Source organism: Symphalangus syndactylus, chromosome 14, assembly GCF_028878055.3.
Source record: "Symphalangus syndactylus isolate Jambi chromosome 14, NHGRI_mSymSyn1-v2.1_pri, whole genome shotgun sequence".
In the NCBI taxonomy this organism is placed as follows: Eukaryota; Metazoa; Chordata; class Mammalia; order Primates; family Hylobatidae; genus Symphalangus; species Symphalangus syndactylus.
In genome coordinates this window covers 115787431-115811668 of record NC_072436.2, presented here as the reverse complement: position 1 = coordinate 115811668, position 24238 = coordinate 115787431, and the positions used below count along the sequence as shown (strand labels likewise).

Below are 24238 nucleotides of genomic sequence, written 5' to 3'. Positions count from 1 at the left end.
AAAAAAATCCAGGCAGGGTGGCATGCTTCTGTGGTCCCAGCTGCTCGTGAGACTGAGGCAAGAGAATCGCTTGAACCCGGGAGGCAGTGATTGCAGTGAGCTGAGATTGCGCCACTACACTCCAACCTGGGCAACAGAATGAGACGCTGTCTCAAAAAAAAAAAAAACAGGTAACCACCCAGCCTTAGGTAGCCTCTCCCTGGTAATGATGGCCTAGTTGAGAGCCTTGGACAGTCCGGTGTACCCCCTTAATATAAGCCTGAGGGTTCTCTGAACCTCCCTCTCAGGCGGGGTACAGAATGGGGGATTTTAAGCTTAGCCGCTGAGGAGGGGGAGGTGATTCTAGAACATGACCCATCTCTCGCAACCTCCCCCCAACACACAGTATCTTCCAAGCCCCTCACCCCCACCCTGGCTCCCCTGCATCTCCCAACCTCAGCCACCTGGGGAAGGACCCAGTCCCATCCCATCCAGGTGTTTAGGGGCTTCCTAGCGTTAACCCTTAAGCTCCCATTTTGGGAGCTGGATGGGGACAGGGTGGGGCCAGATAAACGAAGACAAAGTGAGAAATCCAGATTTCAACCCTTGCATGTGTGAGAGTGTAACCACCCCCGAGCCAGAACTACGCTTTCCTGCCCTCTGGCATCCACTCCGGGCAGCCCCCATCCCCCCACCCTGTCTCTGCCCACTAGGGCGATGTAGTGCCTCAATTACAGATGAGTGTATTTCTCTGCCTGGCCTGGGAGTAGGAGCTGTGTCTAGTTCAATGAGTGTTCATCCAGCACTTGAAGTTACTTCAATGTCTGTTAGCAGAAATTAGGAAATGGCAATGATTCTGGCCATCTCGAAGGAAAGCATGTAACAACTTCTAGGGCAGAAAAGGTCTGTGATAAATGATCAGAAAAATCGTGTTGTATGGCCGGATGCGGTGGCTCATGCCTATAATCCCAGCATTTTGGGTGGCCGAGGCAGAAGGATTGCTTGAACCCGGGAGGTCAAAGCTGCAGTGAGCCGTGTTCACGCTACTGCACACCAGCCTGGATAAAAAGCGAAGACCCTGTCTCAAAAAAAAAAAAAAAAAAAAGAAATAAAAAAGAAAAAAAAGAAAAGCGTGGGGGAGGGGGGAGAAAATGGGATTGCGTTTCACTGGTTTTTAGTAGCATGCACAAAATAACAAGAAAACCAATCACTGCTCATCCACTGCCCTGCAGGAGCAGCGGGCAGGTACTGAGTGTCTGGCGATTAGGCTCATTTCATCACGGTCCAGCCCATGCACTAAACAATCATTTCTCCCTTTGCCAAGTGCAAAGACCAAGCTTTGCACTTGGTGATGTGCTCAGGGTCACACCAGGTGGAGCCAAGATTTGCTTTAGGCTGAGAACATAGGTCTAGAACACAGTGCCAAAGCTCTGAAACAGAAAAGGAACTGATCTCCATTCTGCTGTGTGCCATTTTCCTAGCCTTAGCCGAAATATCACGGCATGAAACAGAAAAAAATGAGGATTCCAAATTTCAGCCCTCAGGGCGAGCCACACAGGGAGGCCGGAATCTCCAGGTGAGATCTCTCCAAAAGGTTTCAAAGAGGTGGAATTCGAGACAAGTTGGCTTCAGAGAATCTCTCCCTCCCCCCAGATCTCCAGGACAAAAGCTCTGTTAATATGCTCCTCTGTTGGGGGTGGGCTCGGAAGGGAGGCAGGCGGAGGCTCTGCAGCCACCATCCAAAATTTGACCAGCTTAATTTGGAGCCCGGGGTGGAGGTGCTGCCGCGAGACCCACCCAGGTCACATGAGAGCCCAGAGTTGGGGAAGGGGGCAAAGGTGAGGTCCTCGGCCGGGAACACTCCCTTTCTCCTGGACACAGTTGGCAGCGGCCTGATTTGTTGTTTGTTGGTCGGCTTCCCTCCGCGTGCTGGGCTGAGTGGACAAGGCCCATCAGTCCACCTGGGAGCACGTGAAGCCAGCCTTCTTCAATGTCACAGGAAGTTCTGCGATCTCCCTCATCCCCAACGCCCCCATATCGACAGGTCCACCAAGCTGGCTGGCACGAGGCTCCCCAGCAGACCCTCTACATCCCCCCAAGTCTCTTCCAGCCCCCACCCCAGCACCAAGGCCTGGAGCCTCCCGTGCTCTCTCCAAGCTGCTGTGAGCTCCTACCACCCGTCCTGGCAGGCTGCACCCCGGCCTCCCTCCAACTCACCACTCGGAGTCCCCGCTACACAGGCAGAGATGCTGGGGGGTTCTCTGAGGACTCCAGGGCCAAAGCCAGCCTCCGCCAGCCTGGAGAAGGGCTCTGGGAAAATGGAACAGGAAGTTCCTTGCCCCAGTCCCATCCCATCCAGGTGATGAGGGGCTTCCTAGAGTTAACCCTTAAGCTCCCAGTTTGGGAGCGGGATGGGAAGAGGGCGGGGCCAGTGACATGAAGACAAAGTGAGAAATCCAGATTTCAATCCCAGCATGTGTGAGAGTGTAACCACCTCCCAAATCAAGACTGGCCTGGTGCCCCTTGCAGGTCTGCCCGTCTTTCTTTTGGGCTAAGAGCTGCCATTTTTAAATGCCCACAGTGTGCTGGCTTCTTTGCTAGGCTTTTCATTCACGTGACTACTCTTTGCAATGGCCTCCTGTGTGCCAGGCACTGTTACAAAGCAGGGGCTAAGGACACAGAGAGAAACTGAAGGAATGAGGCCCTGCTCTCAGGGGCTTACATTCTAGTGCAAAGGAGCAGCGACGGTGCTAGGAAAAAATGGAACAGGAGGATGTGAAGGGGGAGAGGCTGCTCCATCTACATGGTCACCTAAAGTCCTCCCGAGTCCTGACAGGTGGCTTTTGTCCCAACTTTACCGATGACGAAGCAAGGGCTCCCCGGGAGGGAAGTGACTTCACCAACAGTGTTTGGGCCTAAACAAATTCCATCCCTGTGCTTAAGGTGCCTTCTTGGGTTGTGCCCTTGGCTGCAGCTGGTGCCTTCCTGAGCGTTCAGAGCCCCCGGGGAGGCAGGACCACCTCTCAGGTGTTGGCCGTTCCCCTGGCCTAGACCCCTCGGTCCGTTGGGGCCAGGACCTGCCTGACTGGCTCATCTGACGGGTCTTTGTTTTCCTGCACTTAACACTTGAGCTCATCCTGTTCCTATTTCAGTTGTCTAGTGCTCCCTTCGTACGACGGTCTTTCTCCTTGTTCTGCTCTGCATTCCCCGCGTCCCGCGCCTCGCTCTCCCAGTCGCGGGCTCCTCCCACTCCATAGTTTGTCCAGGGGCGGGGCCAGAAAACCCCGCCCCCAGGGAAGTGGGCCTGAAGGCCAAGGGGCGGGGCGAGGTTCTGTAGGGACTGAGGCGGCGTGTCCGGGGCGGGGCGGGGTGCTGTAGCGCCGGACCGGGTGTGGCCTTGGCGGGACCAGGCAGCCACTACAGTCTCGGAAGCGAGAGGCGTGGAGCCTCTCTCATCATGCCCGGTTCATTTTTTTTTTTTTGTATTTTTTGTAGAGATGGGGTTTCACCATTTTGGCCAGGCTAGTCTTGAACTCCTGAACTCAGGTAATCCACCTGCCTTGGCCTCCCAAAGTGCTGGGATTACAGGCATGAGCCACCGCACTCAGCCTCTTTAATCACCTGAGGTCAGGAGTTCAAGACTAGCCTGGACAACACGGTGAAACCCCATCTCTACTAAAAATTTTTGTTTCTTTTAAAATTGTAATTCTCTCAATTCCACTTATTTTATTTTATTAGAGACAAGGTCTTACTATATCTCCCAGGCTGGACTCAAACTCCTGGGTTCAAGTGATCCTCCCACCTCGGTCTGCCAAGGAGCTGGGGCTACAGCTGGGACTCCATGCCATCGAGCATTCTTTCCCTCTCGTTGCTGAATGATTTTCCGCATTACATCAGTTATTCATTCTGCTATGGGTAGCCAGTGGGCAGTTTTCAGTTTGGGGCTATCTCCAGTGGTTCTCATACGTCTCTGGTGACCATATATGGGACAGCAGTCTGAAGTGGGTGAAGAACAGAGTGGGAGGTTAGGTTTATCTTTGGGAGGTAAGGACTGCATGTGTGTACTCCGAGGTCTGAGGCCACCGAGGGAGCCTCAGGGACTGGCCTCCATGAAGAGCTGCCCTGGGCACTGGGGACAAGGTCAGGACAAGCAGGACCCCGTGCGTGTTTCCTCGAATGGCTTATGGTCGCTTCAGAAAGACGCTGGGTGTTTGTTGGCGTTCGGGCTGCCAGGGATCGAATCCGGTTGTCTGCCAGGGTGTGCAGGTGGAGTGGCGCTTTTCAGGTGTAGGAACACCTCTGGAAATAAACGAGGGACGGAAAAAGGAGACAGACTAGGCCCTCCACAGCCCAGCTGCATGTGTCCTTGGCCAAGTCACTTTTCATTTGAAAACCGTCACTGCCTTCTCTGTAATGCGTGAACGATGATCCCACCTCCCAGATGTATTGCAGGAGAGGATTGTAGAAGAGAAGGTTTGCAAAAGCACTGAGACCTTCAAGATAATAAACGTGTATGAATCCGTACCTGACGCTAGGGGGCGCTAAAGAGAGCGTGGCCCCTACAGGGTTGGGGTGAACTGTGCGGAGTGGGACCGGGAACTTTTGGAGTAGTGTCCTCCAAGAGAAGTGTGGTGCCACCCACAGCCGCAATTTTAAATATTCTGGTAGCCACAATTAAAGAGGTAAAAGGCAACAGATGCGATTAATTTTTTTTTTTTTTTTTTAGACCGAGTTTCTCTCTTGTTGCCCAGGCTGCAGTGCAATGGTCCGATCTCGGCTCACCACAACCTCCACCTCCTGGGTTCAAACAATTCTCCTGCCTCAGCCTCCCGAGTAGCTGGAATTACAGGCATGCACTACCACACCCGGCTAATTTTGTATTTTTAGTAGAGAAGGGGTTTCTCCATGTTGGTCAGGCTGGTCGCGAACTCCCAACCTCACTTGAACCGCCCGCCTCGGCCTCCCAAAGTGCCGGGATTACAGGCGTGAGCCACCGCGCCCGGCCAGCGATTAATCTTAATAATACGATTTAGTTAACTCTTTATATCCAAAATATTATTTCAACAAATACAGAAAATTGTTTTTTTGTTTGTTTGTTTTTGAGACGGAGTCTCGCTCTGTCGCCCAGGCTGGAGTGCAGTGGCGCAATCTCGGCTCACTGCAAGCTCCGCCTCCCGGGTTCACCCCATTCTCCTGCCTCAGCCTCTCCGAGTAGCTGGGACTACAGGCGCCCGCCACCACGCCCGGCTAATTTTTTTTTTGTATTTTTAGTAGAGACGGAGTTTCACCGTGATCTCGATCTCCTGACCTCGTGATCCGCCCGCCTCGCCCTCCCAAAGTGCTGGGATTACAAGCGTGAGCCACCGCGCCCGGCCCAGAAAATTGTTAATGACATGCTGCTCATTCTTTTTTCTCATAAAAGTCTTCAAAATCCAGTGTGCATTTTACAGCGAGAGCACATCTGAGCTCCGACTCGCCCCATTTAAAGCACTCAATAGCCTTTTGTGGCTTCGAGGCGGTTCTGGGACCTCAGAGTTGTGGTGTTTCCTGCGGGGAAAGACTATTGTGGCTGCTGGAGGGCGGAGGAAGAATAACAATAGGCGGAGTGCAGGGCACTGGGGTGCCTTAGGACCTCGCCTTTCCCCTGGAGAACACAGCTGCTTCCTGCAATGATTAGGAGGCTAAAACCTCTGCAGGGAAGAAGGGGAGATGGGAAGTGAGGAAGGAGCCCCGAGGGACACAGGGGAAGGGAGAAAATGGAGCCGGGGCAGCTTGGTTTGCAGCAAATTTATGATTTTAAAGGCCCGGCAAGGTCAGGCACCGTGGATCACTCTTGTAATCCCAGCACTTTGAGAGGCCAAGGCAGGCGGATGACCTGAGGCCAGGAGTTCAAGACCAGCGTGGCCAACATGGTGAAATCCCCGTCTCTACTAAAAATACAAAAATTAGCTGGGCATGGTGGCGGGCGCCTATAGTCCCAGCTACTTGGGAGGCTGAGGCAGGAGAATTGTTTGAACTCAGGAGGCAGAGATTACAGTGAGCTGAGATCGCACCACTGCACTCCAGCCTGGTGACACAGCGAGACTCCGTCACAAAAAAAAAAAAAAAAAAAAAGTCCTGCCCAGAAGGTAGGTCACTCCCAGTCAGCAGAATTTTTGCTGATTTGGGATTTGGGAGGGTGAGCACTTAGAACCACAGTCCAAGCCAGTGCAGTGGCTTACACCTCTAATCGCAGCATTTTGGGAGGCTGAGGACTTAGAACCACAGTCCAAGCCAGTGCAGTGGCTTACACCTCTAATTGCAGCACTTTGGGAGGCTGAGGTGGAAAGATCGCTTGAGCCTAGGAGTTTGAGACCAGCCTGGGCAACATAGTGAGATCCCGTCTCTACAAAAAATTTCAAAATTAGCTGGACATGCTGGTGTGTGCCTGTAGTCCCAGCTACTCAGGAGTCTGAGTCAGGGGGATCACTTGAGCACAGGTGGTTGAGGCTGCAGTGAGCCATGATCCCACCACTGCACTCCAGTCTGGATGACAGAGCCAGACCCTGTCTCAAACACACACACACACACACACACACACACACACACAGACACACACACACACAGAACCATGTTCCAGCTGCAAAGACTGAACAGCGCTAGGAAAGTATTTTGGTCCCTGTACAAGCCACAAAAAAAGAGAGGGTGTCGAACCTACATCCACCGTTTGTCCCGGGGGTGGTCCCAGCATGGCTTGTTCAGGACTGTCTTGGCCCTGCTCTGAGACCCCTATAAGGAGTGAGGCCCTTCTAACTGGTTAAGCACCTTAGTTTTCTTACTGCAAGGTGGTGCCAAAGCATATGATTCTGAATAACTCCCATCTGTAGTCCCAGCTCCGTGGGAGGCTAAGCCATTGGCTCACTTGAGCCCAGGAGTTGGAGGCCAGACTGAGCAACATATCAAGACTCTGTTTCTAAACAGAAAAAACAAACACACAACATAAAATATTTCCATGTCAGTTCCTTCTCAAAGGACCTTGAACTTTCTGCTTTGTGATTCTCTCTGAAAGCCCTATTGCCAGTAGCAATCTTCAAGGTGATTGTTTAAAGAGTGGCAATACATCCGTTTCTAGTATTTACATATAACTGATTCCAGCAAGACTTGCAAAGAGTTCCCTGTTTGGGGCATTCCCCTTTGCAAGTGCAGAATCGTGTACTGCAGGGAAAGCCGGGGCACTGGGCACCCCTGAGACATAATAGAGTTTCCACAGTGCCAACTGCTTGTAGGATGCTCATTTGGGCAATTCTGCTATTACTTAGAAATACACCATTAACAAGGAAGTAGGGCTGGGTACAGTGGCCCACACCTGTAATCCCAGCACTTTGAGAGGCGGAAAAATCGTGTGAGCCCGGGGCTTTGACATCAGCCTGGGCAACATAGTGAGACCTCGTCACTACAAAAATTTTTGAAGAATTAGCTGGGTGGCTGGGCGCGGTGGCTCACGCCTGTAATCCCAGCAGTTTGGGAGGCCGAGGCGGGTGGATCACCTGAGGTCAGGAGTTCAAGACCAGCCTGGCCAACCTGGTGAAACCCCATCTCTACTAAAAATATAAAAATTAGCTGGGCGTGGTGGTGCGTGCCTGTAATCCCAGCTACTTAGGGGGCTGAGGCAGTAGAATCACTTGAACCTGGGAGGCAGAAGTTGCAGTGAGCTGATATTGCACTACTGCACTCCAGCTTGGTGACAGGGTGAGACTCCGTTTCAAAATAATAATAAGAAGAATAAAATAAATAAATAAAAATAAATAAATGAAAACATGCTCCATCATTAACTTTGTTTTGTTTTGTTTAGCATTCCTGTCCTTCCTGGCACTACTAGATCCTCCAGGCTCATCTCTCACATTTCTTACCAGGGTCCTAGAACTGGCCGTTTATCTAAGGAGCCCTGGTTCTCATTCTTAATTGATTTCTTTAAAAAAAAAAAAAAACAAAAAAAACAAAAAAACAGTATAAAGCATTCACAAAAACAGAATTTTATTTATTTAGAGATGGAGTTTCACTCTTGTTGCCCAGGCTGGAGTGCAATGGCATGATCTTCGCTCACTGAAACCTCTGCCTCCCGGGTTCAAGCGATTCTCCTGCCTCATCCTCCCGAGTAGCTGGGATTACAGGCATGCGCCACGACGCCTGGCTAATTTTGTATTTTTTTTTTTAGTAGAGATGGGGTTTCTCCATGTTGGTCAGGCTGTTTTCAAACTCCCGAACTCAGATGATTTGCCTGCCTTGGCCTCCCAAAGTGCTGGGATTACAGGCATGAGCCACCGCGCCCGGCCACAAAAACACAATTTTTAAAAGAATGAGATGGAAATGTGGAAGTAGTTCCAGCTACTGGGGAGGCCAAGGCTCGAGAATCACTTGAAACCAGGAGGCAGAGGTTGCAGTAGGCCAAGCTCACACCACTGCTCTCCAGCCTGGGTGACAGAGTGAGACTCTGTCTCAAAACAAACAAACAAACAAATACCCGTCTCTACTGATACAAAAATTAGCAGGCATGTTGGCATTTGCCTGTAGTCCTAGCTACTGGTGGGCTTAGGCAGAAGGATCACCTGAGCCTGGGAGGTGGAGGCTGCCATGAGCTGTGGTCATGCCACTGCACTTCAGCCTGTCTCAAAACAAACAGGCCGGACGTGGTGGCTCATGCTTGTAATCCCAGCATTTTGGGAGGCCAAGGCAGCCAGATCACCAGGTCAGGAGATCGAGACCATCCTGGCCAACATGGTGAAATCCCATCTCTTCTAAAAATACAAAAATTATCTGGGTGTGGTGGCACGTGCCTGTAGTCCCAGCTACTCGAGAGGCTGAGGCAGGAGAATCGCATGAACCCGGGAGGCGGAGGCTGCAGTGAGCCGATATCGGGCACTACACTCCAGCACGGGCGACAGAGTAAGACTCCGTCTCGAAAACAAAAAACAAAACAAAACAGAATAAAATAAAACAAAACAAAAGAAGCACCTGGTGTTGTTCCCTAGAGATGCTCTTCCCGTCCTCCTGGGGTTTGTTCAAGGCGGGAATAGGCTGTTTTTCCCAACCATGAGAGGCAGGCTGCCCAGGCTGAGATCTGTGAGCCAGGTTTAGTCCAGGAGCCTGGGGCTGAGGACACTCCTGCGGGAGCATGAGGATAGCCTCCCTTCCCGCCCTACTTGCAAGCTCAGATGTCTGTTCATTCACTAGAAAGCCACCAAGGCTCCATGGTAGTAGCTGTTGGGGTGGTTCCTGTTACTGCAAGCAAGGGTGTCAAGACGTGGGTGGTGAGTAGAAGCCTGGTAAAGGAAATTGTAACAGACCCATACAAGAGAATGCGCCCTAGTTTAAAAAAAAAAAAAAAAAGGAGCAAGGCAACGCTGCATTTTTTTTCTATTTTTCTCCTTTTCTCTATGTTTTTTATTTTGAACAATCTCTAAGATATATGTCACCCACACAGAGGGGGCAAGACCCAGGTACAACATATAGTATAGTCCCTTTTTTTTTTTTTTTTTTTGAGACGGAGTTTCACTATTGTTGCCCAGGCTGGAGTGCAATGGCACGACCTCGGCTCACCGAAACCTCCGTCTCCCAGGTTCAAGCGATTCTCCTGCCTCAGCCTGCTCAGTAGCTGGGATTACAGCCATGTGCCACCACGCCCCGCTAATTTTGTATTTTTAGTAGAGACGGTGTTTCTCCATGTTGGTCAGGCTGGTCTCCAACTCCAGACCTCAGGTGATCCGCCCGTCTCGGCCTCCCAAAGTGCTGGGATTACAGGCGTGAGCCACCGCGCCTGGCAGTATAGTCCCATTTTTTAAACAAAACCAAACACCCGAAGCAGGGGAGTGTGAGGCCGACCCTCGGCCGGGGAGGCTGGACCCGGGCGCCTGGGCGGGGGTTGGCGCCTCATGGATCGGAATACTCGCCTGGGAGGTTGGACTCTCCCTTCATTAAGACCCCCGGGTCCCAGTCATGGAGGAGGCCTCGGCGCTTCCCCGTGGAGGCCCTAGACCAGGCAGCCTCAGTTTCCCCACGGGCAGAAGCCGACTCGAGGGTGGGGTGCCCTCGCCCCGCCTGCTCCTCACGGCGATTGCCCCCGCGCCCCGGGCTGGACAGGTGGGGCGCCGCGAAAAGGCCCGGCAAGCCGGAAGTTGCAATGGGGCAGCCGGACGCAAAACGCGGGGACACCCGCCGGGGTCGGCCACGATAGGGTGACCCTCCCCGCTCGGTGGAGCTGCCGATCGGGGACGCGAACGGGAGCGCGCAGGTGAGCGCCGCGGGGCGGGGCTGGGTGGCGGGGGCGGGGCCATGGGGGCTGCGGCCAATCACCGGCGCCTCCCGTGGGCGGGGCGGGGCCGTTGCTTGGGCGACAGGCTACGGCGTCTGCGTTCTGTGAACTGAGCCGCTGGGCTGTGCGGACAGGTTCGCCTGGGGCTCCTGGGCCTCCTGCAGCCGCGTAGGTTTCGGGGACCGGGTCGCCTCCACGCCTCCGGAGGCTCTCAGGAGCTGGTGTTCCCCTGGGAATTCTTTTCTTCTTTTAACAATGTGTATTCCTTGGGTCCTACCTATCTAACACTTCTGCTGGTTTCTTTTTCTTCTCTTTTAGAGTTCAACATTTGCTCTGCTCTTTTTTGTTGTTTGTTTGTTTGTTTGAGACGGAGTCTCACACTGTCGCCCTGGCTGGAGTGCGGTGGCGCGATCTCGGCTCACTGCAACCTCCGCCTCCCGGGTTCAAGCGATTCTCCTGCCTCAGCCTCCCAGGTAGCTGGGATTACAGGCGCCCGCCAGAACGCCCAGCTAATTTTTGTATTTTTAGTACAGATGGAGTTTCATTATGTTGGCCAGGCTGGTCTCAAACTCCCGACCGCGTGATCCGCCCGCCTCGGCCTCCCAAAGTGCCGGGATTACAGCTGTGAGCCACCGCGCCGGCCTGCTCTGTTCTTTATTATTCTTATTTTTCTTTACCTTGCTCAGCTCCCTTGTTTTCCCCTATCGTCGTCTCCTTCCTTCCTTCCTTCCTAAGGCTGGCTACATCTCCCTGTCTCCAACCTGGATTAGCCACCTTAATTAGCACCAATTATTTTGTTCTTACTTCAGATGGGTCTTTTTCCCCTAGTTTTTATTATTCTTTAAGTCTTGACTTAACTGTCAGGTCGATCTCTGATAGCAGATCATGATTTATTTACTAAATGAGGAGTCCTCTCCTCACTCAGGGTCAGTGAAGCCGCCAGCTGCAGGAGTTGGCATTTATTGAGTAGTTACCATGCTCCAAGCTCTGCTAAGTGGCTTTGTGCATTATAGTCAATTCTTCGTTTCTTTCCTTTTTTTTTTTTTTTTTTTTTGAGGCGGAGTTTAGCTCTTGTTGTTCTTCTGGCTGGAGTGCAATGGCACCATCTCGGCTCAGCACAACCTCCCCCTCCTGGGTTCACGCAATTCTCCCGCCTCAGCCTCCCGAGTAAGTGGGATTACAGGCATGTGCCACCATGCCCGGCTAATTTTTGTATTTTTAGTAGAGACGCGGTTTCTCCATTTTGGTCAGGCTGGTCTCAAACTCCTGACCTCAGGTGATCCGCCCGCTTCGGCCTCCCAAAGTGCTGGGATTACAGGCATGAGCCACTGTGCCTGGCCCCAATTATAGTCAATTCTTGTTTTTTTTTTTTTTTTTTTTTTTTTTTTTTGAGGCAGAGTTTCATTCTTGTTTCCCAGGCTGGAGTGCAACGGCGTGATCTCGGCTCACCGCAACCTCCGCCTCCCAGGTTCCAACGATTCTCCTGCCTCAGCCTCCCTAGTAGCTGGGATTACAGGCATGTGCCACCACGCCCAGCTAATTTTGTATTTTTAGTAGAGATGGGGTTTCTCCACGTTGGTCAGGCTGGTCTCGAACTCCCTACCTCAGGTGATCCGCCAGCCTTGACCTCCAAAGTGCTGGGATTACAGGCATGAGCCACCGCGCCCGCCTATAGTCAGTTCTTGAGAGGTAAGTACGTCCCTACACAGATGACCTGTGAGTTGGATGCAGACAGCAGGTGTGTTCTGCTAGACTTATATGGAATTCTTTTTTTCTTTTTTTTTTTTGAGGCAGAGTCTCGCTCCGTCCCCCAGGCTGGAGTGCAGTGGCAGTATCTCGGCTCACTGCAAGCTCCCCTTCCCGGGTTCACGCCATTCTCTTGCCTCATCCTCTCGAGTAGCTGGGACTACAGGTGCCCACCACCACGCCCGGCTAAATTATTTTGTATTTGTAGTAGAGACGGGGTTTCACCGTGTTAGCCAGGATGGTCTCGATCTCCTGACCTCGTAATCTGTCCGTCTCCGCCTCCCAAAGTGCTGGGATTACAGCCGTGAGCCACCGCGCCCGGCTGGAATTCTTAAATTTTAAAACTTTGTCATCAATTTAAAAGTCAGGAGGTCACAGAGGAATCGAATTGTTTTTTGGCTTCTCTTCAATGATTTCTCAAAGGCCTCTGAAGTCCCTTCTCCCTCCCGTCTTACACCCAAGCCATTGGTCCCGTATGTAAGCTGGTGGCTGGAGGCATTTAAGTTTTTTGTTTTTAAATAGAGTTGGGGGCCGAGCGCCGTGGCTCAAGCCTGTAATCCCAGCACTTTGGGAGGCTGAGGCGAGTGGATCATGAGGTCAAGAGATCAAGACCAGGAGTTTGAGATCAGCCTGGCCAACATAGTGAAACTCCATCTCTACTAAAAATACAAAAATTGGCTGGGCGTTGTGGCGGGTGCCTGTAGTCCCAGCTACTCAGGAGGCTGAGCCAGGAGAATGGTGTGAACTCAGGAGGCGGAGCTTGCAGTGAGCTGAGATTGTGCCACTGCACTCCAGCCTGGGCGACAGGGCAAGACTCCACTCAAAACAAATAAATAAATAAATAGAGTTGGGGTCTCATTATGTTGCTGAGGCTGGTCTGGAACTCCTGGACTCAAGCCATCAGCTCACCTCGGCCTCCCAAAGTGCTGGGATTACAGGCACGAGGCACTGCACCCAGCCCCGTTTAAGTTTTTAGTATCTGCTCTACTTACTGACTCACCCTGCCCTGACGCCTTTTGGAGCTCTTTTAGGGGTTGCTATTGCCACAAGGCAACTGTGGTAACCCTCTCTCCTAGACCTGCCTAGATCCAAAAGCCAGCCCTGGAAGGAATACCTCTCATTCTCAAGAAGTTAATGTCTGCCTTATAGTAGATGTCCAATAAATCTTCTTTGAACAATTAAATAGATGCTCAGACTTCATTTGACCTAATTTAGGTGATCCTATGGAGAGATCCAAACCTTTGGACTCCCCCAGTATCCCTGAAGTGGCCCCTTTTGCTGGTAGAGAAACTTTTCCCCAAGAGTCGGGACACATCGACACATCCACTTTTGGGGGGCTTGGTGCACTCCTGGGACTGTGTGGGGTGAAAGGGTCCCTTTCAGGAGTGAATTCCCTGACCCTGGACACTCAGCTCTCCTTCTGGTTGGCAGAATGAAGAGTGTCATCATTTCCAGGACCCCTCCCCACTTCAGCTTTCAGTTCATCGCTCACTCTGGCTTGAAAACAGTACTGACTTGTTAAGTTGCATGTCTCTCTTCGCCTTGAGGCTTAAAACACCTAGAAGCCGGGTGTGGTGGCTCACACCTGTGGTCCCAGCTACTCAGCAGGCTGAGGCAGGAGAATTGCTTGAAGCCAGGAGTCCGAGACCAGCCTGGGTGATATATCGAGACCACATCTCTAAAAAATCAAAAACAAAAACAGAACATCTGGCTGGGCACAGTGGCTCAGCCTTTAATCCCAGCACGTTGGGAGGCCGAGGTGGGTGGATTGCTTGAGCCCAGGAGTTCGAGACCAGCCTGGCCAACATGATGAAACCCTGTCTCTACTAAAAATACAAAAATTAGCTGGCCGCGGTGGCACACTCCTGTAATCCCAGCTACTCGGGAGGCTGAGGAAGAAGAATCGTTTGAACCCGGGAGGTAGGGGTTGCAATGAGCCGAGATGGTGCCATTGCACTTCAGCCTGGATGACAGATCGAGACTCTGTCTCAGAAAAACAAAAACAAAAACAAAACAAAACAACCACAAAAATCCCAAAAACAGAACACCTGGAAAACAGCAGACAAATCCCAGAAGTAATTTTTCTTTCATCAAATTGACAATAGCATCAATCAGAATCCCAGGACTCCTAAAACATGTTTAACTCCAAAAGCAGAGTGGCAAACTCAAATGCTACAGGGGCCAAGCAGGCACTGTGGCCTCCTAGAAAGTGGACCCTGAGGGTGGGGAAGGTGGTTGCAGCATTGGTAAATGTTCCAATTTTTTTTAAAGAATCAATTTTATAGGCCGGGCATGGTGGCTCATGCCTGTAATCCCAGCATTTTAGGAGGCTGAGGTGGGTGGATCACCTGAGGTCAGGAGTTCGAGACCAGCCTGACCAACATGGAGAAACCCCGTCTCTACTAAAAACACAAAATTAGCCAGGTGTGGTGGCACATGCCTGTAATCCCAGGTAATCAGGAAGCTGAGGCAGGAGAATCGCTTGAACCCAGCAGGCAGAGGTTGGGGTGAGCTGAGACTGAGCCATTGCACTCCAGTCTGGGCAAGAAGAGCGAAACTCTGTCTAAAAAAATAAAAGAATCAATTTTATGACTCTCAATTTTTAAATGTTAGAAACTAAGTTAAAAAAAATTAGCTGGGTGCGGTGGCTCACGCCTGTAATCCCAGCACTTTGGGAGGCTGAGGCAGGTGGCTCACTTAAGGTCAGGAGTTCGAGACCAGCCTAGCCAACACGGTGAAACCCCGTCTCTACTGAAAATACAAAAATTAGCCCAGCATGGTGATGGGCACCTGTAATCTCAAATACTTGGGAAGCTGAGGCAGGAGAATCACTTGAACCAGGGAGGTGGAGGTTGCAGTGAGCCAAGATCACGCCAATGCACTCCAGTCTCGGCCACAGAGCGAGACGTCATTTCAAAAAAAAAAAAAAAAAATTAAACCCTCTGGGCATGATGGCTCACACCTGTAATCACAGCACTTTGGGAGGTGGGAGGATTGCTTGAGATCAGGAGTTCAAGACCAGCCTGGGTAACAAAGCAAGACCCCCATCTGTACAAAAAAATTAAAAAAATTAGCCAGGCATGGTGGCATGCGCCTGTGGCCCCAGCTACTTGGGAGGCTGAGGTGAATTGTTTGAGCCCAGGAGGTTGAGGGTACAGTGAGCTACGATCGTGCCAGTGCACTTCAGCCTGGGTAACAGAGCAAGACCCTGTCTCAAATAAATAAATAAATAAACAAACAAACGCTTGAAAGCCCACACAACGTATCACAAGCTGGTATAGCGGCAACTGTGCCTGTCTTACTGTGTGAAGCTGTGCATCTCTGGGGATTCTGGTGAGCGAAAGACAGCGGGCATGGGAACGTTTCCTAGGACCTTCCTGGAGTCTGATTCCAGGACTGGGCCCCTGGCCCTTTTCCTGACACCCAGCCCCCATGCCTGCCCAGGAGAAATGGTTCCTTCCCCCAGAAAGTAAAGCACGGTCTCTGTCCTCCCCATTTGAGGCCTTACTTCCCAGGGTCTAAAGGGAAATGGTGCCTGAGAGGCAGAATCCGCAGCTGCCAGGCGTGTTTGAGAACCTAGGACCCCAATAACAGCTGGATCACACCCTCTATCCCCAAGCTGAAACGCGCCTGGAAGAATCAGATTTACCAACTTCTTCCCAAGGTGTGGGGCATCCGGGTTGGGGGGAGTTCCCAGCCAGTTTCCCAAGTTCACTCTTGGGGAGAGAGTTCTGTGCCAGTCTTGGGGGGGACCCAGAGGGCCCTTGACTAGGAGTCCCTAAATGAATTCAGGGTCCCTCAGGAGACAATAACCTTCAGAAACCCCAAGTGCTAAAATAAATGGTCCTGCCCTCTCCACCGTTTAAAATGCCCTTCTTTCTACCTGTGAGGACGACTGCAGTGCTCTCTTTGAAATTTCAAATAACACAATCTTTCCACAAAATGCATCTTCCATTTTTCTGTTTTGGTGGCTCTGCCTTGCTGGCATCATGAACGCATGCTCATGAGCTGGCATTGCAGCTCTGGGAGTCACCTCCCGGCCAAGAGCAGGTGCAACCCAGGCTCCACACCCGGAACCCTCAAAACCGGGAACGCTGTAGGGCTGCGGCTGCGTGGGGAATGGGATCTGGGAGGGACTTCCTGTTGTCCCTAATCCCAGTCTCCACCCGACTCCCCCGCCCGCCCCGTGCAGGCTGTGGAGACTCCCTTCCCGGGGGAGGGGGCCCCCGCTGCCGCAGGTGCCCCCTCTGCCTCCACCCCGGTGAGAAGGGGGTGCTGGGGAGGGCATCTGGATCCCGAGACCGGCGCAGATGATCAGCTTGCAGGAGGGGATGGGGTCAAAGGTGGAAGGCTTCAAGCTGGCAGGAGAGAAGGGGGCCAGGACTGGGTTTGGGAAGGAGAAGGACATTGTCTGCCAGGACCGAGAGCAGGATGGGCATCCCAGGCCTGGGGCAGGTGGTTGCAGCTGCAGGGGGGCTGCTGATAGCGGGCAGGTTGATTTCTGAATTCCTGGTGGGGCTGGGAGTCAGGTAGGGACACAGGGTGTATGTCCTGGGGTCGGGGGACAGCAGGGCCTGGATTCCCCTGGCCTTGACGGCCGGGGCCCCACCAGCACCTGTTTTGCAGGATCTCTGCAGAACTTTCTGCTCCTGATGACAGGAAATAGCAATTCCAATTTAGCCTCGGCTTTCCCTGAGCCGGTTACACTGAGGTGCGAGGCTCTTGCTTCAGCGATAAAGGGGACAATATAAAATAGCATTCTTTCAAAAATAGGACCCAGAAAACATCACAGAGAGTGGGACCATCGGATAGGGTCTGGGAGACTTTCTTTCCGATTGGGACCAGGGAGCGCTGGTCCTCGTGGGGATTTTCAGGGCTCTTTGGGGGTGTCCAGGAAACGAGGGCTGGTTTCTGTCTGCTCTTCCAGGCTCCTGGCCAGAAGCTGGAGGGGGCTTGGCCAAAAAGAGGGAGAAACAACTCAGCTGTTCTTTCTAGCTCTGAAATAGAAAATGTCTGCAGACGGTGGAGGCATCCAGGCCACCCAGGACAAGGAGACACCCCCGGAGGTACAGATGGGGCTGGGTGAGGGAGGCGTGCGATGGAAGAGGCTGGTGCGGAGGAGATTTTCAAGGCATGGAGTCTGGACCCCTGGAAGAGTTAGACTCACTGGGGTGGGGAGATCAAAGAGAAGGTGGCATGCTGGGTAGTACCCTCTGTCTGGAATTTACAGCATAACAGTTTTGCTTTGCTGGTGAATTCTCTAGTCAGTGGCCACAGGAGATGGCAGAGGTCTGGGTGGGGGTCCTATCAGTGAGGTTTTCTTTCTGAGCAGCGCTCAGAGCACACAGGGAAACCTGTTCTCCTTCCCTGTGCTTCTCCACCTGGAACCACAGCTTCTCATCTCTCTGGGTCTGAGCTCCCAGTCCTTTCTCCTTCTTGCACCTGCTCCCCATGTGTGTGTGCATGCGTGGTTGTGTGTGTGTAATTACTATTTGTGGGGGACCTGGGTCTCTGGTCCTTTCTCCTTCTTGCACCTGCTACCCGTGTGTGTGTGCTCGTGTGGTTGAGTGTGTGTGTGTAATTACTATTTGTGGGGGTGTGTGCATGCGTGGCTGAGTGTGTGTGTGTAATTACTATTTGTGGGGGACCTGGGTCTCCGGGCTTGGAGATGGAGGAGTATGAGTCAGCGACAGGCTAGGGGCCAGTCCCTGGCCTCTGGGAACCAGATGTGTCATCTGTAAAATGCGGACCACATGCCTGCCATTCCCACCTGTCTCGCAGGGTCACTGGGAGGCTCTAAGGATAATAGGCATGAGATGCCATCATCTATGGTTTTCATACCAAAGAATTGTTAGCACGGTTCAGTTTCCCATCCACTCCCCGTGTGCCTTGAACACCTTGGGCGTGTCAGTAGAGCCCCACATGTTGGCGTTCTCTGCTGGCGCTGGCTTCCGTCTGGTGCGCACAGGGAGGGGAATAATGACCAGCGCCACCCTGTGTTTATCCAGGACTTTCCTGAGCCGGCAGCTCCTTCTCCATCATTATCTGTGTGAACCTCATGACCATTCTGTGAAGGGGCAGAGCAGCTGCGTCCTGAAGGCTGCCTGGTTGGGGAGGGGTGTTGCTGGGTCTGGCACCCAGGCACCCTGACTCCTGGCCTGAGGTTCTTTCCCTTCAAGATCCAAACACAGCCAGGGCGTGGAGGAAGGGGTGTGAGGCCCCAGCAGAAGGCTGGCCAGTCCCTGTGCTGTGGATGAGGCCCCACCAGGGCCCTCCCTGACATTCCTGAAGCTTTTGAGCTATGTGGTCACGGGGCGTTGTCTCATCCCCACCAATGGTGTGTTAGTCTCCCGTGGCTGCTGTAACAAGTTTCCACTCTCTGGGGGGCTGAAAACAACCAGAATTGATTCTCTCACAGTCCTGGAGGCCTGCAGTCCAAAATCTAGGTGGCAGCAGGGTCACACTCCTTTTGAAAGCTCTAGACTAAGAGGACCCTCCCTTGCCTCTTCCAGCTTCTGGGGGCTCCTGGTGTTCTTGGTATGGGCATCCCTCCAGTCTCTGCTTCCTTCTCTGTGTCTCTGTGTCCTCTCCTATTCTTATAAGGACATAAGTCATTATTAGATTTTAGTCTCACTCTAAATCCACGATGATTTAATCTCAAGATCTTTAACTTACCTGTATGAAGACCCTTTTCCCCAATAAGGTCTCACTCTGAGGTTCAGGGAGGACATGGATTCTTAGAGGACACCATTCAAGTCACTACACTTGGTTTCCTCATACACTAATAGACAGCAGTCTACACTGCCGAGGTCCGTGTGAGGCTGGAGCTGAGAAGGGGCAGCTGCCCTCGGGCACCATGCCCACCGGCACCGTGGAGGCAGCTTGTTGAATATTCTTCCTCTTGCCGCCCGTCCTTGCTGGGGTGAGCTGCATGAAGGCAGCAAGGACAGTCCTTCAAGCTATGTCTTGCACGTTGGTGTCCGACCCTGCCGGAGCTCCCTGGCATGCAGCTCTGTGTGTCTCTCCCACTCACCCGGGTGCTGATGGGGCTGTCCTTTCTAGGTTCCAGATCGTGGACATCCTCATCAGGACATGGCTTCTAAGCTGGGGGAGGCGGCACCTTCAGGGGACGCTCAGGACTCATTGCACATTAAGATGGAGCCAGAAGAGCCACACCCCGAGGGGGCAATGCAGGAGGACGGGGCTCAAGGTGCATGGGGCTGGGCACCCCTAAGTCACGGCTCTAAGGAGAAAGCTCTCTTCCTGCCTGGCGAAGGTAGGAGAGGGACGGGGAAGAGGTGCTTTCCCAGGGAGGCAGCTGTGGGGAGGTGGAGGCTTGGCCCAGGTCCAGGTGGGGCTGAGGGTCTCTATGCCAGCAGGGGATGCGATCCCCCCGTGGCCCACAGTCCCCTGGCAGCCTCAGAGCCATCTGACCCTGTCCTTGGGTCGGGCCAGGGGTGGAGTTTGAGGCAGCTGGAGTAGCAGCAGGTCCAGCAGGATGAGCTGGTCACCCTGAGGACCTCTCTCCTCCCACAGCCCTCCCCTCCCCCCGGATCCCGGTGCTTTCCCGAGAGGGGAGGTCCAGAGACCGGCAGATGGCCGCAGCGCTCCTCACTGCCTGGTCCCAGGTGAGTGGCCCTTCCCCGGCCCCTGCATGGTGCTCAGCCCTTCCTGCATCTGCTGGTTCTGTGTGAAAGCCAGGACCCCACTGGCCCCACTTGCAGCCAAGCCTGAAGCCTGGGGCTCTTGCTAGTGTTGCTGGAATTGTTCAGGCTCAAGGCCCATGGTCAGGCCTGGGCCAAAGCTGGAGGAGAAGCAGCAGGAATTAGAGACACAGGGCCTCTCGTTGGGAGCCGCTGGGAACCGTCCTCCGAGGTCTCAGCTGAGGATGGGGGCTGCATGGACATCCTAAGTCTTAACTGTGGTCCCTGAAAATACCTCTTGGTCTTTGTTCTTTCTCAACTCCCCAGAAGGCCTTGGGTGGCTCACCCGCTTCTGCATCAGATGGAAGTGGTAGGCCTCACTCGAGACAGTGGGTTGGGAGTCCGGGGTCTCACCACACATCTCATGCCATGGTGTCCCTCCAGCGTGTCCACGTCACGTCCTGGAGAGTGGATGTTTCACATTGTTTCAGATGCCAGTGACTTTCGAGGATGTGGCCTTGTACCTCTCCCGGGAGGAGTGGGGACGGCTAGACCACACGCAGCAGAACTTCTACAGGGATGTCCTGCAGAAGGAAAACGGGCTGTCACTGGGTAAGCACTTGCCTGGAGGGGGGACTAAGGTGTTAGGGAGGGGTCCTGCTCTGCCGTCTCCTCTTTCTTCCCTTCCCTCCCTCTCCCTCCCACCCTTCTCCTTGTCCCTTGAGACAGTGCTGTTCTATGGAAACTTCTGTAATGACGGAACACTTCTGTGTGTGCTAGGACGGGAGCCACAAGCCATGTGTGGGTGCTGAGCACCTGAAATGTGGGTAGAGCCCTTGAGTTTTTAATTTGACTTGGTTTTGTTTTGTTTTGTTTTGTTTTGTTTTTGAGATGGAGTCTTGCTCTGTCGCCCAGGCTGGAGTGCATTGGCGCGATCTCGGCTCACTGCAAGCTCCGCCTCCTGGGTTCATGCGATTCTCCTGCCTCAGCCTCCCAAGTAGCTGGGATTACAGGCGCCCGCCACCACGCCTGGCTAATTTTTTGTATTTTTAGTAGAGACGGGGTTTCATCCTGTTAGCCAGGATGATCTCGATCTCCTGACCTCGTGATCCACCCGCCTTGGCCTCCCAAAGTGCTGGGATTACAGGCGTGAGTCACCACGCCTGGCCAATTTTACTTGGTTTTAATCAGCTGAAATGAGAGTTTAAATAGCCGCATATGGCCAGCAGCTACTGTACTGGACGCTGCCCCGGGAAGTCCACTTTTCCTGGGTTCATCCGCAGGGCTCACTGCTGTAGCTCCATCTTCCTTTCCAAGCCCCAACTTCAGAGCTGTCTGAGCAGCAAGCTTGGCTTCGGGGCCCGAGGGCTGCTTGCTCTGGAGAGAGATGGCATGAGCTGAACTCCCCAGGCCCCGCAGACCCTGGGGTGTCCCATCTGCTTTGAGGAGCAGGTGCTTGTCTCTGAGGGGCCTTGGTTCCCTTCCTTTGTTTCTTGGATGGTAAGTATTTAAGTCCTAGAGCTTTTTTTTTTTTTTTTTGAAACAGAGCCTTGCTCTGCCACCCAGGCTGGAGTGCAGTGGCACCATCACGACTCATGCAGCCTCGACTTCCTGGGTTCAAGTGATCCTCCTGCCTCAGCCTCCTGAGTAGCTGGGGCTACAGGTACCACCATGCCCAGCTTTTTTTTCTTTTTCTTTTTCTTTTCTTTTTTTTTTAGTAGACATGAGATCTCGCTATGTTGCCCAGGTTGGTCTTGAGCTCCTGGGCTCAAGCCATCCTCCTGTTTTGGCCTCCCAAAGTGTTGGGATTATAGGCGTGAGCCACTGTGCCCAGCCATCCCAGAGCTTCTGACTCCTCAATTCCAGACTTTAGTTTTCATATGGAAAAATCAGTATTCATTTATTCATTCATTCAGTTGACACTTAGCTTTTTTTTTTTTTGAGACGGAGTCTTGCTCTGTCACCCAGGCTGGAGTGTAGTGGCGTGATCTCAGCTCACTGCAACCTCTGCCTCCCGGGTTCAAATGATTCTGCTGCTTCAGCCTCCCAAATAGCTGGGGCTACAGGTGCCCACCACCATGCCCGGCTTTTTTTTTTTTTTTTTTTTTTTTTAAGTAGAGATGGGGTTTCACCATGTTGGCCAGGATGGTGTCAATCTCCTGACCTCGTGATCCGCCCACTTCGGCCTCCCAAAGTGCTGGAGGCATGAGCCACTGTACCCGGCCAACACCCAACTAGCACACTTGCTAGTCCAGGCAGAATCCAGGACTCAGCATTCCAGCTGGTGGCATCATGGTGGTCCCGAGGCCCCGCTGGCTGGCACCAGGGATGCTCACCCCTTAATTAGCGCAGGCTGCTCACCGCTCTTATGGTTTCCCAGTGCCTGGGCCAGCAAGCCCAGGCAAGTCCTGAGGGATCAGAAGGAACTCAGCACCCATTTTCAGCACCACGGCAGGCCTCGCAGACGCCCCAAGCCACCGAGTTGGTCCAACACATTCCTTTCCTCCCACGGGTGATGGAAGCCAGGGCCCCCTCTGCTCTCTTACTGACTTGACCAAAATTCCTGGGGCCATGCACCCCCAAGACTTGACAAATGGGATGACCTTAGTCGTTGGGGATCCTGGCCCTCCTGTCCAGGTCCTCCCACTTGGAGGGCCACTACCCTCGCCCCTCCAGGTGTGGGTGTAGGAGCGGGATACCCGTTCCGAGGGTGTTGATGTAGGGTGTTGCCCACTCCTCTCCCTTAATCTCTGTTGCTCTTTCAGGGAAAGAGGAGACAGGCCTACTCAACTCTGGCAGCCCCCAGGCAGGGGGCGGACCCCCGACCCAGGGGGACTTCTTGAAACTGCTTTATTTTACCCCCTGTTTCCAGAGCCTCACCCCCTACTTGGGCCCGTCAGTTTTGGGGGGATGCTGTCTGCAGCTGGGCAGCGCCAGAAGGCCTGTGACAGCACAGCATCTCTTTCTGGGCAGGCTTTCCCTTCAGCAGGCCTTTCTGGGTGCCTCAAGCGCACGGCAAGGGTGAGGCCTCGGGCTCCAGCCGGCAGACAGGAGATGAGAAGGAGTGGAGAGGCGCGTGCACAGGTGAGGGACAGGCGCGCGCCTTTGCGGGAGTGGGGCGCAGACGCCGGCCTTCTGGCTGTTGTCTGTGGGAGTGGGGCAGGGCCACCAGACCCCCTCCTGGGCGGTTTGCGCCCAGGGCGGCCCTTGCGCTTTCTGTTCTCTGAGAATCCAGCCCCCACCCTTAGCTCTGCCTTCTCCACCCTCCTGGGGTCCTTAGGGAAGCTCGTCCCTAGCTGGAAACGACTTTCTTTTTCCAGGAGCCGTCGAGATGGGGCAGAGGGTGCCGACCTCATCTGTGGCAGCCCTTGGGGATGTGAAGCCCTTCAGAACTAGGGTGGGGAGAGTCCAGGGGGGCGTCCCGCAGTGCGCGCAGGAAGCAGCCTGCGGCCGGAGCTCAGGGCCGGCCAAAGACTCCGGGCAGCCGGCTGATCCACATCGCACCCCGGATGCAGCTCCGCCAGACCCCAGTCCCACGGAGCCCCAGGAGTGCCGCGTCCCGGAGAAGCCCAGCGAGGAGGAGAAGGGCGCCCCGGAGAGTGGCGAGGAGGGCCTGGCCCCTGACAGCGAGGTGGGCAGGAAGAGCTACCGGTGCGAGCAGTGCGGCAAGGGCTTCAGCTGGCACTCGCACCTGGTGACGCACCGGCGCACGCACACGGGCGAGAAGCCCTACGCCTGCACTGACTGCGGGAAGCGCTTCGGCCGCAGCTCGCACCTCATCCAGCACCAGATCATCCACACGGGCGAGAAGCCCTACACCTGCCCCGCCTGCCGGAAGAGCTTCAGCCACCACTCCACGCTGATCCAGCACCAGCGCATCCACACCGGAGAGAAGCCCTACGTGTGCGACCGCTGCGCCAAGCGCTTCACCCGCCGCTCGGACTTGGTCACCCACCAGGGCACCCACACGGGCGCCAAGCCGCACAAGTGCCCCATCTGCGGCAAGTGCTTCACGCAGAGCTCGGCGCTGGTCACCCACCAGCGCACCCACACTGGGGTCAAGCCCTACCCGTGCCCCGAGTGCGGCAAGTGCTTCAGCCAGCGTTCCAACCTCATCGCGCACAACCGCACGCACACGGGCGAGAAGCCCTACCACTGCCTCGACTGCGGCAAGAGCTTCAGCCACAGCTCGCACCTCACCGCGCACCAGCGCACCCACCGTGGCGTGCGGCCCTACGCCTGCCCATTGTGTGGCAAGAGCTTCAGCCGGCGCTCCAACCTGCACCGGCACGAGAAGATCCACACCACCGGGCCCAAGGCCCTGGCCATGCTGATGCTGGGGGCGGCGGCGGCGGGGGCTCTGGCCACACCCCCACCCGCTCCCACCTAGGAGGCCAGGAGAGGGGGAGCCGGGCGCCCAGGGCCACTGGGACAGCCCCACTGGAGTCAAGGCTCCGAGAGAGGAGAGAGGGGCGCGGGAAGGGAGCTGGGGCGGTGAGGGCATGGGGTGAGGCATGGCGACTGGGGAGGGCGAGGGCGAGAACGGGCAGGCACTCTGCGAATTAAAGGCCTTGGACTTGAA

At 54.0% G+C, this 24238-nt stretch overlaps 2 protein-coding genes across 6 annotated transcripts in view; one reads left to right on the top strand and one right to left on the bottom strand.

Annotated features, from left to right (window-relative positions):
• Positions 1-19082, bottom strand: part of ZSCAN10 (zinc finger and SCAN domain containing 10) — a 27150-nt gene extending 8068 nt beyond the window's left edge. Inside the window, exon 1 of the mRNA XM_055241285.2 lies at positions 18689-19082. The gene's annotated coding sequence lies outside the window, so the exon portion shown is untranslated. The remainder of the gene's footprint in view (positions 1-18688) is intronic.
• ZNF205 (zinc finger protein 205) lies at positions 10373-24238 on the top strand. 5 transcript variants are annotated; one of them, XM_063616937.1, is made up of 7 exons: positions 10373-10435; positions 16941-17079; positions 19076-19289; positions 19550-19641; positions 20148-20268; positions 22630-22740; positions 22977-24238. In XM_063616937.1, exons 2-7 carry the CDS (start codon positions 17023-17025, stop codon positions 24044-24046), a joined length of 1665 nt encoding a protein of 554 aa, XP_063473007.1. In that variant the 5' UTR covers positions 10373-10435; positions 16941-17022; the 3' UTR covers positions 24047-24238. The 5 variants fall into 5 exon arrangements, with proteins under 5 accessions (XP_063473007.1, XP_055097262.1, XP_055097264.1 ...); XM_055241287.2 differs by lacking the exon at positions 10373-10435 and adding an exon at positions 15883-16274 and having other exon boundaries at positions 17009-17079; XM_055241289.2 differs by lacking the exon at positions 10373-10435 and adding an exon at positions 15883-16274 and having other exon boundaries at positions 19076-19223.